The 15857-nt window shown below is 37.5% G+C and overlaps 1 protein-coding gene across 1 annotated transcript; it reads left to right on the forward strand.

Moving 5' to 3' along the window:
- The first annotated feature begins 5121 nt into the window (after positions 1 to 5121).
- Positions 5122 to 9584, forward strand: LOC129419840 (extracellular calcium-sensing receptor-like). Its single transcript, XM_073853980.1, has 5 exons — positions 5122 to 5262; positions 5344 to 5811; positions 6198 to 6380; positions 8131 to 8254; positions 8414 to 9584. Exons 1-5 carry the CDS (start codon positions 5122 to 5124, stop codon positions 9319 to 9321), a joined length of 1824 nt encoding a protein of 607 aa, XP_073710081.1. The 3' UTR covers positions 9322 to 9584.
- Positions 9585 to 15857: the final 6273 nt, after the last annotated feature.

Genomic DNA, 15857 nt, shown 5'->3' on the forward strand with positions numbered 1-15857 from the left:
TTGTGGTTGCTAAACAGACTTTAATTTTTGACTGCAGATTGTATCACATTTGTAAATTGAAGAGAGATGTTTAATGCAACTGTCTCATGCTAGTTTAAATGTATGAAATGTGCCGTGGAGCAATCCTTTTGTGAAATAAATTGCCAAAATTTTATTACATATGTCATGTGTTTCTGTGAAATTGCTGAAGCATTTTGATAAAGATTTTAGAAGTTGATTTAACCTGATATAGAAAATAAATAATTTGCTTAGCAAGAACTCAAATAGAAAAGTATAGTAAATGACACATATGATTTGCAAGAACTAAAAATACACAAGTTTAGTAAATTAAATGTTTGAGTTGCAAGAACTCAAAATATAACTGTGTAGTAATTAAATTGTATGATATGCAAAAACCCAAAATATAACTGTGTAGTAATTAAAATGTTTGATATGCAAAAACTCAAAATATAACTGTGTAGTAATTAAAATGTTTGATATGCAAAAACTCAAAATATAACTGTGTAGTAATTAAAATGTTTGATATGCAAAAACTCAAAATATAACTGTGTAGTAATTAAAATGTTTGTGTGAACTAACTTAGTACTTTCAGTTAGGTCCAATTAACATAAATGAGAACCAGAAACTCAAAACTTAGAAGTTCTGCATAATTAAAATCAGGATCATCAAAACTCAAAAGATTTGAGGCAACTGATTACCTCAAATTTTTTGAGTAATCCCAACTTATTCGGGTTTACAGTGTAGGCCTCTGGGCCACCACACAGATTTTCTTAAAGAAATAGCAGACTTCCTATCTGAGCTCACAGTCACTGTAGATAAAGCTCTTATCGTTGGTGATTTTAATATGTGGATAACCCAAAAGATGCATTAGGACGTGCGTTTATGGATGTTCTAAATTCTCTTGGTATTAAACAAAACGAGTCAGGCCCCACGCATACTCGTAAGCACACATTAGACTTAACACTTTTGAAGAAAAAACTCTAGACTACTAGATCCTGTTTTGAAAAGTCTTGGGAAAACATGTTTAGAATGAGTTTTGTGGACTTACATCAGTGACTTAAAAATTTTGCTTTTTCAGAAACCATGCATAAACATTTTTCTCTCAAAAATACAAACATCTACATACATGTTGATCATATAATATTGTTGCCCAGTTTGTGCTGAATGCAGTGTTATGAGAATTTTGCCATTTATATGTTTTTAAGCAACTGAAAAAAGCACAAATGTCAGTGCATGTCAAAACTTCCCCACGGCCCTAAAAACCCCTTAGACCCCAGAGGGTTAATGCATGCTTCTGGGTGGGGCTGGATGATCATTCATGATAATGATTTTCCAGATCTATGCAATTTAATTCTTATTGATTTTTTATGTCCTCCAATTGAATGGCTCTAATTTCTAGGTTGATTTTGTAATTTAGGACAAATTAAGCCATCACCCAGTCCCTCAAATCCTAGTATGTTGTGCTCCAGCTCACCGAAAGACTGTCCCTGTTTCTCCACGAGGTGCAAAGTGTACACACTCACCATCATAAAGCCTACCCGAGCTTCCCCAATGAATTTTTTCGGGGGGTTTACCTCTTGCAGCCACTGTGGTCGTCATTATTACTGTCTTATCGGTCCCCAGGGTCTCCTGCTATGTCGGCACCTCTGTAGCTTCCTGCTAGGCTGGCTACTTTGTGGCTTACTGCTAGGCTGGCTCCTTTGTGGCTTTCTGCTCTGCCGCCTCCTCCGTGGGTTCCTGCTATGCTGGCACCTCTGTGGCTTCATGCACTGCCTGCACCTCCCTGGCTCCCGGTGTAGGCTGCACCTAACTGTCTCTCTGTGCAGGCTGCACCACCTCGGCCACCTGACCGCCTGCAAATCCCTGTCTTCTGGTGTGGGTCGAATCCTCCCTGACTCCCGGTGCCATGTGCACTGTAGAGGCTTCCCGTCCTGTCTATCCTCCCAGCACCCCTCCCCATTCCAGGTACTTTTTTTCTGTTTTAGGCAGGGGGACGCACCACCCAGGAAGGGGGAGTACTGTTACCGTCCTATTCTGTCTGCCTGCCTGTTTCCCTTTGTTTTAAAAAGACAGAGAAAGCTCATGACTGCATGACCAATGAAGGATGAACCCTCATTACGTTTGTATGTCCTTGAGAATGTTGCGGTTTTGGCTTGCCTGTTGAATTTTGTTTGTGGGCCAGGAGCAATCTCTGCGGTTCCCAGTCCATCTCAGTCTCAGACACCTAGTGCTGTGGGCAATACGTAATCAACGTCAAGAGTCGTTCCACCAGGAGCATCCCCACAGACCATCATCCTCCTTCATACTCGTTCTCCCCCTCAAGTTCTCAAAAATTAGTTTTGTGCCGCTGACTGGCAGCATCACTGTCACATTCTGGCTTAGGAAGAGATGTCTGTCGCAGCATTGAAGAGTGCACTGTTCCTCTTACAATACAGCTGTTCACTGTTCAATTACAGGTAATATGGTAAGAAAACAGGTAAAAAATGGTATTGGATTTATATCGGTCACACATAACTGATAATTGATTGATTGATTAAAAAAGGCTTGGATCAGAACTGATACCAATCCAAAACATAGTATCGGTGCAACAGCAATATTATTTATTTCTTTATTGGCAAAACAAAGATGAATGGCAGTATACTGTTTTCGAATATTCCAACATCTCTCTTGTTTCTAAAGGCAAGGTATATACTGTCGTGGAGTGGAACTCTGTATAAACCCAATTGGGTTTATTTCCTCTCCTTGTACTGTATCCTATGTGATATCCATGCAGAACAAATAAAATAAAAAATAAATAAATTGTAGCTGTGCAGGTAGCCTCCAAAAACAAATGTGACAGCTAAGGGAAATGGAGTACTAAAAACATCTAACAGTGTTGTTCAAACATTTAAAAGCAAAGAGGCAAATGAAAAATGCGAATTAAAAGAGAAAGGATGTAGGTCTTATGTGCATCCACTCAACAATAATATTTATAGTCGATGAGTGTGGCACATGTGAAACATGTTATAACTCACACAATGCTTATTTTTTATCATGGAGACACTCAGTATTGGATTGTTTACTGATAGCTGTAATACAGATTCCCACAAATTGTGTCTCGGCTTCGAACATTAATGGCCAATGGACTGCATTTATATAGCGCTTTTAACAGACCTATGGTCATCCAAAGCACTTTACAAGTTGCCTTACATTCACCTATTCACTCACTCATTCATACACCGACAGAAATGTCAGCTATGCAAGGCGCCATCCAGCTCGTTGGGAGCAGCTGGGGTTAGGTGTCTTGCTCAAGAACACCTCAACACTTGTTGTGCTTCCCCACAGACAAATCCTCCTGCTAAATACTTTTTCTCTCTCTCTCAAGTTCTCAAACATAACTTTTGTCATGGTCATGTTCAGGAATTAGGAAGAGATTTCTGTTGTGGCATCGAAGTGATTTTTTTCCAGTGATAACATCAAGGACTTCTATTGGTCTTACTTGTGATAATGTCTAAAATATCCAGGGCCCGTCTTCTTTGGTATGATGTGACCTTTACAGTATTTTCCATCCAGTCAGATGGGCAATGCTTCTATGCTAGGTAGGATACTCTATGGAAGGTATGTGGTATGATTCTATTCAGATTGATTCAGATATTCTGTTTTGATGTAGTTTGTGTACCTTTACGAAATGATTTTCAAAATTACAAGCAGACTACTACATCAACACAACCAAGAACTTGCTATATCTAATTGTACTGCAAAGTTTTTTCACTGATGAATGAGACATGAATGGGCTTTTAGTCTGTGTTAGTGTGTTTTGAAGGAGGCATGGCTTTGGATTACGATTTGAATGGATGGTTGGATCGTAATTTCAGTGTTAGTAGGCCAAAGTTAGCATTTTGTTTAAATCACACACTGCCTTAATATCCTAATGATTTTTGCCATTTAAAAAATATTATTTAACCCATACAATTTTGTGTTGGCTATTGCTACAAATATTCCTGTATGACTATTGACTGGTTTTGTGGTCCACTGTCCCTGTCCATATTAGAATAATATAATCTATGAATCTACACTTGTCAGATGTCCTTTAAAAAAACAGAAATAAATGTATATGGTTTATCATTTGGAGCGAAACAAGCACCCAAAAATCATATTAATTTTGAAATATCCATTCCAAGTTCTGTTATTATCACAAAGCATTTTGAATATAAAGTATTTCTCTTTGCCACATAAACATTTGGTAACATTATCATGTTTTGTTTAATTTTGTATTTTAAGTGATTTTTCAATCAACTTGAATTAGATGTCCACATATTTGCCCATGTGTATCCGACCGTCAATAATACTAATAATACTAATTTATGTCCTATATAGTGATGGCAGAGGCAGTTTTAGGCAAATGAAAATAAAGTCCATACTTTCAGTCACTGATAGTACACATAGTACAGGCTTTTATGTGAGGCTATTTTCATTAATCAATTTGACATTTTAAAATGAAAAACAAAGGCAGGATGAAGCACATAGAGATTACGTTCCACCCGTTTGATTTGACTCACGCACTCCCTCATGAGGTCACTGGCTACGGATTGTTTATCCATATTATGTCTATAAAAGTACAGCCATGACAGAATTGGTTCAATCCCATTTTGCAGCTGCAGGTGAGGTCAATCTTTGGAATGCTTTTTCTTCTATATGCACTCCCAATTGTCCATCAACTGAATGTAAATGCAGAAAACTCTCCTCTTTGCCGAATGATGGGAGACCCTAAAGACCCTTTGCTGTCCATGGATGGAGACGTAACTATTGGTGCAGTTTTTCCAGTCCACAGTAAAGAAAAATTACCTTCATTTGAGTTCATTAAAAAACCTGAGCTTCTGTCATGCTCCAGGTGTGCTATATTGGAATTATAATATAATTATATTTGTGCAGATAATGTGTTTAAAAAAAGATGTTTCTAACCTACCTTCTAACCTTGTTTCCTGTTTTTGCAGTGTGAGTTATAGAGATTTCAGGTTTTCTCAAGCCATGATTTATACAATTGAGGAGATTAACAGAAATAAGAGTTTGCTTCCAAATGTGTCTATAGGATATAAAATATATGATAGTTGTGCTTCAAGACTGTCTTCTATGAGTGCAATCATGGCAGTGATGAATGATCAGGAGTTTACAGCAGGGGACAGATGCAATGGACAGCCTCCTATACATGCTATTATAGGGGAAACTGAGTCTGCCACAACAGTGATTTTGTCCAGAACCACAGGACCTTTTAAAATTCCAGTGGTAAGAGACAATAACAGTAAACGTTTGACACAATTACCAGACTGATAACTGCTTCATTGTTTTTTGTGATTTTCTGTACAGATTAGTCCCTCCTCTGGCTGTGAGTGTCTCAGTAATAGGAAAGATTTTCCTTCATTCTTTAGGACTACGTCTAGTGATTATTACCAGGGCAGAGCACTTGCACTCTTGGTCAAGCACTTAGGCTGGACTTGGGTCGGAGCTGTGAAAAGTGACAATGACTATGGAAACTATGGCATGGATAATTTTCTGAATGCAGCCGAGAAGGAAGAGATTTGTGTAGAGTACACTGTGAAATTCTACAGAACAGAGTCTGAAAAACTCCAGAAAGCAGTACAAATAATAAAACAGGGTACAGCAAAGGTGATTGTTGCATTTGTTTCAATGTTCGAGATGGGACTACTAATAGATCAACTGAGTATTCAGAACATTACAGGCCTCCAAATGATTGGTGTGGTCGGATGGATAAGTTCTAAGACTTTGATCACTCCAAACAGTTTTCGTGTGATGGGAGGGTCACTGGGGTTCACAGTGAGAAAAATCCAAATTGAAGGGTTTTTAGATTATGTTGTCAAAGCATTCTGGGAAACAACTCTTCCTTGCTTACAAAGAGATAATTTTTCACCAAAAGTTGCGTTAAATTGCAGCAAATATCAAGATCTGCTTATGCTAAGAAATAACAATGAAGATGTGCCTGAAGAAAGATATTTAAGTAATGTCTACAAAGCAGTGTATGCTGTGGCTAATGCGCTACACAGTCTGCTGAAGTGCAAAGAACAACAAGGTTGTGAAAAAGCCCTGACAATACAACCACAGGAGGTAAACAAAAATGTGGGAGATCCTTATGCATCCGTATTTTAGTTTGATTAATTTTAAATTGTTGCTGTCATAATCTTCTGACTCTTTTATTTCACAAGGTGGTTGATGCTCTGAAAAAGGTCAATTTTACAGTAAAGTTTGGAGATCGTGTGTGGTTTGACAGCACTGGTGGTGTAGTGGCCCAGTATGAAGTTGTGAACTGGCAGCAGGACACAGATGGCTCATTACAGTTTAAAGCTGTGGGTTACTATGATGCCTCACTGCCCCCTGACCAGCGCTTTGTACTTAACACTGAAAACATAATCTGGGCCGGATGAAAGCGGGAGGTAAATTACATTTTATTTGTCCTACAGGGTTTGTTTAAAATAGGGAAACTTGAAGAGCAAAGATGCATAACCTCTAACTACATTGTCTGACATGTTTTTTTTATTATTGTAAATTAGCTTTTTTATCAGACTATTAATAGATTCTGCCAACAAACCAGTATTTTTAAATGGCCTTAGGCGGGTTTGAAGCAAAATTATTTGATGAACGTTTAATAACTAGAATATATTTTTTGACAAGGTGGTGTTTGCATCTAAGCTTCAGTATGTATATTTATTACACATTATCAAACATTCCTTCAACAAAGACATCTAACATCTCATTCAACAAACTCAGGGTGATGGTATAGCTTGCTGCTATCATCTATGAAGAGCACCCTTTTATTCTGAGCATCCACAGCTTTTATTGGGCACTGTGACTGTCAAAAAACATAGGGCCTGTGGCAATTGCAAAGTGCAATGCATTCCCATAACACTTCAGGGCACCCATTTTGGATCCAATCTTGTGGTATTAGCCATGCACATAGCTCTGTTAAGCTATTTTTTTTTAAATCTCCTAGTAATATTAATTGAAAACTGAGCGACCTGCCCGTTTCCTCAATCCTGTAATGTACAGAGGTATGGAAAAACAAACATGTAAACCAGCAGGTGACACAAAGCTGTCTTTTGATGTTATGAAAGTTGAATACAAAGAGCTTGATGTAAATAGGTAACATTGTGTGTTTTATGAGGTTAGTAATTCTTAAAACTTAGTTTATAAAATAGAAATAAAAGAGTCACATAAAACCATCTTATTATGCAAGGCTGAACTGAATCTGGGAGTCAACTCTTTAAATCTGTCAGAACAAACATTACAGTAACAGCCAAACTACAAGCAACATGTTTGCAATGCCTTTATGATATTTGGCTTATTTAAAGTAATAAAAAATATATTAAAGTCTGAATCCTGAAATGAATTCTATTAACCCTGTAATCTGATTTGTATAATATTGAATACATTTGTTTTCGGTTCTGTAAGGTTCGAACCGTGCGACACACATGCTCCAAATCGAGACAAGCGAACAGAACGGTTCAGATGTTTTTTCATGTACCGTGCCACCCCTAATGACTTTCTAAGACCTCTATGTCAACATATCAATAATTCATTAAAAAGATCTGCTGTATGCAATCTGTCACGTTATCTGCCCTCCGATGGATTATCTGTGCATTGCAAGCAATAGTGTGATAGCCTTTCTCAATCGGAGGGCTGCATCCATCAATTTCCCAACCATCATTGTAACTCAATTCATGTACAGTCTGTATTATACCAACCACAATGCCAAATTTACTTACATTATTAAAACTTTTTATCAATTAAAGGTTAAAATGTCATCCCAACATATATTTAGAGTGTAAATTTATATATGATTTTATATATGCTCTTATTCTGCTAAACACGTGGATGTTGCAATGTAAGCAATTCTTGTGTAATTGTGTGTAAATTTAGATGACTAAAAAGTTTGGTTGGTAAATGGTTAGTAACCCTAATAAAACCCATTTTAATAATTGTATTTGTTTAAGAGTATTCACAATATTTGTTTTTAGCTTTCATTGTGCATACAATACATTGGTCCTATATTATTGAAATATTTATTTTATTTCTTTGAATAGGTATAAATATCTGAATGTACACAAATTATATGTTTCTTTATGTATGTTTCTCATGTAGAAACCCAGGTCTGTGTGCAGTGAGAGTTGTCCTCCGGGCACTAGGAAGGCTGTACAGAAAGGAAGACCTGTCTGCTGTTATGACTGTATTACATGTGCAGATGGAGAAATCAGTAATGAGACAGGTAAACTTCATACCATCTCCAAGGTCCAAAGAAAACTGGTTAGTTGCTATCTTTGTGTTCTCCTCCTACTGTTCAGGATTCAGTTTCTTATCAAAGAGGTTCAAAATGGAATATATTTTCTAGATATATATTTATAGTGATCACAATCTTTTTTTCCAGATTCAAATAACTGCCAGCAGTGTCCAGGGGAATACTGGTCTAATACTGAGAACACTGAATGTGTGTTAAAGGCTGTAGAGTTTCTGTCATTCACAGAAGTTATGGGTATAGTGTTAGTCTTTTTCTCTCTGTTTGGTGTAGGAATAACTGTACTGGTGGCCATCCTGTTTTACAGTAAGAAGGACACTCCCATAGTAAAAGCCAACAACTCAGAGCTGAGCTTCCTGTTGCTTTTCTCATTGATTCTGTGTTTTCTCTGTTCACTTACTTTCATTGGTCGCCCCACTGAGTGGTCCTGTATGTTGCGTCACACAGTGTTTGGGATCACTTTTGTCCTCTGTATCTCCTGTGTACTGGGGAAAACAATAGTGGTGTTAATGGCATTCAAAGCCACCCTTCCAGGAAGTAATGTCATGAAATGGTTTGGGCCTATACAACAAAGACTCAGTGTTCTTGCCTTTACATTTGTACAAGTTCTTATCTGTGTGCTTTGGCTAACAATATCTCCTCCATTCCCATATAAAAATATGAGATATTTCAAGGAGAAGATCATTCTTGAATGCAGTCTGGGTTCTACTATAGGTTTCTCTGCTGTGTTGGGTTATATTGGCTTCCTGGCTCTCCTATGTTTCATTTTGGCTTTTCTGGCTCGGACGCTGCCTGATAACTTCAATGAAGCTAAATTCATCACATTCAGTATGCTCATATTCTGTGCTGTATGGATCACATTTATCCCAGCTTATGTCAGCTCACCTGGAAAATTTACTGTAGCTGTAGAGATATTTGCTATTTTAGCATCAAGCTTTAGTTTACTTTTCTGCATATTTTTACCTAAATGTTACATCATCCTGTTTAAGCCTGAACAAAATACAAAACAACATTTGATGGGGAAAACACAAACTAAGTGATCTAAATGAACAATGAGATCTAAACGAACATGGTTGTATTAACATTGGGGATCGCGCATAAATGAATTAAGAATAAAATAATAGATTTTTTTAATTCACAAAAACTTATAACACACAAAAAGTAAAACATGTACCCAAGTGTAATGTTTGATACAGTTAGAAAAAAGTGTGGTCACACAATTACATGAAATAATTTGTAATGTAATTTCTGCTTCAAGTTTGACACTGTCTAACATTTAATAAATCCTCTTTTATTAAAAGCATAAATTATGTCCCAGGATCTTTGTGATGCTTGTTTTTGGGTTGTTGATGCTCTGTGGTATAAGCATGTAGACACAAGTAAACCACAGTACAAAAAATGTTTTTGTAATTTAATACAAACCCTGCTTTCAATTGTGAGATACTAGACCCTTTCCTTATGCTGCCTTGGACAAAATTTGCACAACATTTATAAGTTATACTGTATATGAACAGGATCAGTTGTTGAAACGCTGGCAAACCTGATAGCTCAACCTAATGTAAGCTCAACAGTTTTTTTTGTTGGTCTAAAAGAAATAAACTACATTATATTTCTGCACAAGAACATTAAAATATTGTGTTCAAACCATGTTCTTATACCCTGTTGTATGCCTGTAACCATTTATATTACAGAGAACTCTTGCAGGAATTTGCATGAGCTACTTTGTCAGATGTGTCCTAATTAGATGTGATGCTATGATATGTCACAACAAGATGTCTTTTCCACATTAAGCAAAGTTTTGGTTTTAACTAGTCATAATGGCAATAAATGGTGCATTATAAATATTATTAAACACTGACACAGTGAAAGAGACAATAGAAAATTGACCTCAGTTCTTGATATATATATATATATATATATATATATATATATATATATATATATATATACACGCCCGCCCGACAGGGGGGGACAAACGGGTCTGTTGTCCCGGGCCCAGGATGAGGGGGGGCCCAGAACTGGAACCTATGGAATAATTCAGTGTTTTCCATACATTGATTTATCTGCCATAGAATCAACACTGGCCGCCACAAATAGATTTTTCATGATTACAATTTACATTTTAATTCTACTATATTCATTGTAGTGAGCGCTCAGCGCGCCTCCCTCCTCCCTCTCTCGTTGCATGCAGCGCCTCAACAGCGCGCGCCCCTCCCCTCTCTCTCCTGTTGCAAGCAGCGCGGCTCTCTCTACAGTCAAAAGTATTTTAACTCCGCGTTCCTTTTACTTTCTTTTTCGCGTAAACGTCAACAGTCACGGATGTCACTTATAGAGAAGATGGCTGATCGCGTTCATCATGAGTGAATTAAACAAAAGGTCAGCATTACCACACATACCCGTTCTGGTGTGAGTCTGTGTCCGAGCTCTCTCCCTACCTATGATGCGGTATGCTCGTGCACGTGTTCTGTAGTAACACTAACCGTGTATTCTCTCATATTCTGAATTTGCAACAAATTGTCTGCGCTATACGCGATGATCTACAATAAAACTACCACTCGTGTTTAAAATAAAAAAGCGCTCATAAGGCAACAACACTGATGAGAAGAGCAACATCAGTACAGCCTCAATGTAAATGTATGATGATTTTGTCAGATGAGGGCGCGTTTTTAGCAGCAGTTAAAGAAAGAGATTGGATTTACATTGACATTAACATACATTAACAATGAGTCACTGGGTCGTTACTGGGTCCTGTTTAGTCACTATTTTATAGACAACAGAACAAATAATATGTAAAAATAGCATTCAGTTGTGTTAAAAAGCAATATAATGTGACAGATTAAAGAGTAAAACACGACGCAATGACGCCACATATATGCTAATCGGCGTGTGACGTCATCGCCGCCACAGTCTGTCAAAATCCTGTCGGAAACACTGCAATTGTTAAAAAATAAAGAAAATAGGCATATTTGTGGAAAAAAATCTAGTACAGTCGCCTCCATGGGTGTTGGAACGGAAGCACATTTTGTGTTGTTTTAGCTGTTTGCCAAAGTGTATTCCAGTTACAGTTATGATGGTTTTTCTTTATAATGGAGAGGATAATGCGATCATCCACCACTGTTATCCCATTTAGACATACAGGATTTTAATGTTGCTAAGCTCACCACTGTGTTGTTTTTTTATCTGGATGTGCCAAATTGTTGATGTGGCAACTCTTAATGTTCCATATCTCTCTGATGGATTTGTTGTGTTTTTGAAACCTAATTATGGTCTGTATCACTTGCATGGAGATGTCCATGAATCAAATGATTTGGGTTCACAGCCACAGCTTCCAAATGCAAATACCACACTTAAAATCAACTCCAGACCTTTAACATCTGTCATTCATGAGGAAATTATTTAACAAATAGACAATACCCGTCAACTGTCCCATTACTTTTGAAAAGGGGGAGCTACATATTAAATGGCTGTAATTCCTAAATCCTTCAGCCATTATGGATGTGAATACCCTCAAAATAAAGCTGAGAGTGTGCACTGTAAGACAATATAATATGACTGTAACTGGAATACATTTTGGTAAACAGCTAAAATAACACAAAATGTGCTTCTGTTCCAATATTTATGGAGGTGACTGTATTTGAGATACATAAAAAAAACGTTTGTTTTCTTCCTATACTTGAAATAGTGGTCAAGAAACCCCCCGCCCAACACAAAAATGGTTTGGCCACTGATCAAAATTTTATGATGTCATTTGATTTGAAGTTCAGTACGCTCAAAATATCTGGTCAGACTCAGCACAAGTCCGGTGCTCAGAAAAGAAAAGAAAAGAGAAGAAAAGAGCAGAAAATAGAGGTTTTTAAAAGAGGGAGTTGACGTTATATAAATAAAAGTTATTTTGTGTCAGTATATAGTGTCAGTACTACATTTATTTACTATATAAATGTTGAATACAATGTATAATAATGCAATATTCGTGGGTAATGAATCTGATAATGCCAAATGTCTTGTTACCAGTAAAAAGTAGGGGGGCCGAGGGGCCCTCCAAGATTATCTTGTCCCGGGCCCAGGCAAGACTGTCAGCTGGCCCAGGCAAGACTGTCAGCTGGCCTGTATATACTGTATATATATATATATATATATATATATATATATATATATATATATATATATATCATTAATGTTTAAACTCTGAACCAATACTAGTATAGACCAGTGGTCTTTAATGTTTTTTTCATGAGAGTCACACTGATAGGACAACGTCAATTTTAGAATTTTACCACAATGTATCAAAAGGTACATACAGTCATAAATAGCATGTCTGCTTATCAATCTGTTATCCCTGAACACACAATATACAATGCAGTACATACAACATTTGGAAATCATTCTTTCATCTACCAGTCAAATTTCTAATTGAGACAAGGTGAATTCCCTTAATGACAAAAAAACATCTAGGTAACGACTGTAACCTCTCTTCCATGAGATAGGAAATGAGATGATGTGTCTTGAAATGACACTTTTGGAGGTGCCAACAATGCATTTGCACGATGATAACTGATCTGATGTCAAGTTATCCTCACATATATTTTGCAGCTGCTGTTTCGGCACCCAAGCTCCGTGAGGGCCTTGTTGTTTTCAGCATGAGGAATGTTACTGGGGCTGTACTTTACCCACAGGGAATAGACTTTTTAAACAGTGCCACCAGTTTAACTCTTGGAATTTATCCACGACAGAGCAGACAGCGTTGCCAAGTAAACCAGTGGATAGTAAAGGAGCATCTCTCATCACCTCAGAGCAATGTTGTTTTAGACCATTGCCTTGTCTTATACACAGTACTATACACAGTTCTATATAGGATCACTTGGTCCACACCATGCTACCGATTAGGCAGAACAATAATTTCCACTACTAAAGTTTTCTAAGCTAACAGATTGTATTAGCGAAATCAGTGACTGGATGGCAAATAACTTCCTTCTGCTAAACTCCAGTAAGACAGATATACATATTATGAATGGCATGTTTACCCACCATGCAAAGCACGCAGTTGCCTGCTGGCCACAAGCAGTTAACTCTTTTAATGATTTCTTTTGACATCACAATGTGTGGCCCAGATAAATAAAAAAGTCAACACAACAACGGACAAAAAGAAGACTCTTGCTTAAGGCAGTGCTTGATTCTTAAAGTGGGGGGCGCAGAGTTATTAAAAGGGGGGGCGCGGTAAACATAGCTTGTGTGGAGAATAATATTTGCGGATGGAAAAGCATCCTCGCAAGGGCACAAATACTGTATAGGCTCTTTACGTGCAAATAATACTCCACCCAAAAGCCCACCTCTGCTCAGCGTGCACAAATGCAGGGATGATGCTGGAATGAGCGTTTGCGCGGCTCTAGCAACTGCACAACATTCGCTCTACCTTCAAGTTGACTTTTGAGACTTTGGCCTTTACACCTGTAGCAGAGCGGTGCTAGAGAGAGAACATGAGCCTAAGATTTTAAGAAACTCCGACTACGCCACCCCGGGAATTGCACCCGGGGAAATCTCGAATTACCCCCAAAATGATGGGTGAAGAACACAGGTTCGGTCCCTTATAATAAAGTAGGCAGGAGACGTGGGTATCATACAAAATGGTTCAAAATTTATTGATACGTTATTTAAAACACTAGATTAAAAGACACCAAGTACTCATACTCCTTCCAAAGAAAGAGGAAGACACAATATTAATTATAACAAAAGTTTAATCAAAACAAAAAGAAAAAAAGGATGTTACCAGCAGGGCTGAGGCTCCCAACGGCAGAGGACAGAGTTCAGTTTGAGCAGAGCACACTTCCACACAACCACACACACCAAAGTGCACTCAAACCACACTACGAAACACACAAGATGTTACACAGCACACAATGAGAAGCACCACCACCACTGTAGGAATTCCTGTCACCCGTGGGACCCCAGCTCCTGCGATGAACCAAAAATAAAGCTTAAAAGACACTCATAAAAAACAAATTATAAACACATTTAATGATGATTACTACTTACATACACATCCTCACCACTCCTTTAAAGTGACCATTGATACGATACACAACCAGCAGAGACCATAAAACATTTGGAGGGTTAATTACACATACCACTCCCCTCTGTCACAGTGTATTATTCGGGCCACACACACACACGGGCACGTTACAAATATGAGGAGTCACGTGCAGCAAACAAATTATAAATACAAAATAAGTTCAGAAAAGAAACAAAATACTCATATGTTGGACAGGGGAAAATCACAGAGTTCATACAGAGCATTGTTTAATATTTAAAACATAAAATGTTCATGTCCCCAACACATAAATATGAACTTGAGCTAGGGCTGCACGATTAATAGTTTTTAAACCGAAATCGCGATGTGAATGGATGGACTACACGTCATCACACCATTTGGAAAACATGAGCGCGAGCAGCAGTTCAACTCCTCAACAAAGTGTACGGCCATATGATTTCCGCGATGCGGAAAACACGGACAGAATCGCGAAATGCATACAAATGGAATTAACTGCACAACGCGGAATGTCATGAAGTTGGCAGATTTTGGATTCAGTCATTTTAAAAACGCATTATAACTCATTAACCGGCAAATGAAAGGACAGAAATGCGCGAAAACATTTCCCTTTTGTGTAATGTTGGACTTAAAGAAAGGTGTATATACGTCCGTTTCTCGTCATGCATCGCAAACAATGACAAGCGCCTCATCAGACTTAAGCAGGTTTCATTAAAGCCCGGAACACAGCAGACGAAACAGGTACATTATACTTTCTTGCACGCGCACATCTGCACCGCTTTGAATATTTACAGGCATGAGGGTTCATAAGGCGCGCACACAGAGAGCAGTCAGCACACGCGTGATCACTAAACTTAAGTTTTCTTTCTTGTCTAAGTGAACATAAACAGCTGGATGTTTATCAGTAGGCTATATTGAAGCAGAGCAGTTTGCTGTCTTGTGTCTTAAAGTGACAGTAACCTGGTGCTTTCTGTGTCAGAAATGTTTATTACACACCAAAAATTAAAATCACTCCTTACTCTTAACTGAACAAGCTTCTGCAGCTACACATTTAAAATCCTACAGTGAGGATTGTGCAGTCTTTTATTTGTATTTTTTGCTTATGTTAAATCATAGATTCTAATAACTAATATATTTACATTTATTACAGATGCCTGAAAAGTAAAACAAGATGAGTATAGTCTTATGATTAAAAGAAAAACTAAACATTTGCTTGTCAGATGCATTGTTGTAGTGACAGCCAAAATACATTGGCCTATATGTTATTTTAAATAAAACTTTCAAAAAAAAATTAAATTTTATTTTTTTTAATGTTCTTAGATTAAAAAAAAAAGTTTGTCTGCAGAATAGCAAAGTCCTGCAGACAACTTGGTACAATGTTTAAGAGGTTTTAAATAAACAGTAGCACAGCATCTTTCTTTGGTGCTATTAAAACCACCACAACAAACCTGGATGTAGCTCTTTTATTATATACTAATGAATCGCACTTTAAATCGCAAATCGCAATTTTGATCAGAAAAATCGCAATTAGAT

The sequence above is a fragment of the Misgurnus anguillicaudatus genome, chromosome 15 (assembly GCF_027580225.2).
Source record: "Misgurnus anguillicaudatus chromosome 15, ASM2758022v2, whole genome shotgun sequence".
Taxonomy (NCBI): Eukaryota; Metazoa; Chordata; class Actinopteri; order Cypriniformes; family Cobitidae; genus Misgurnus; species Misgurnus anguillicaudatus.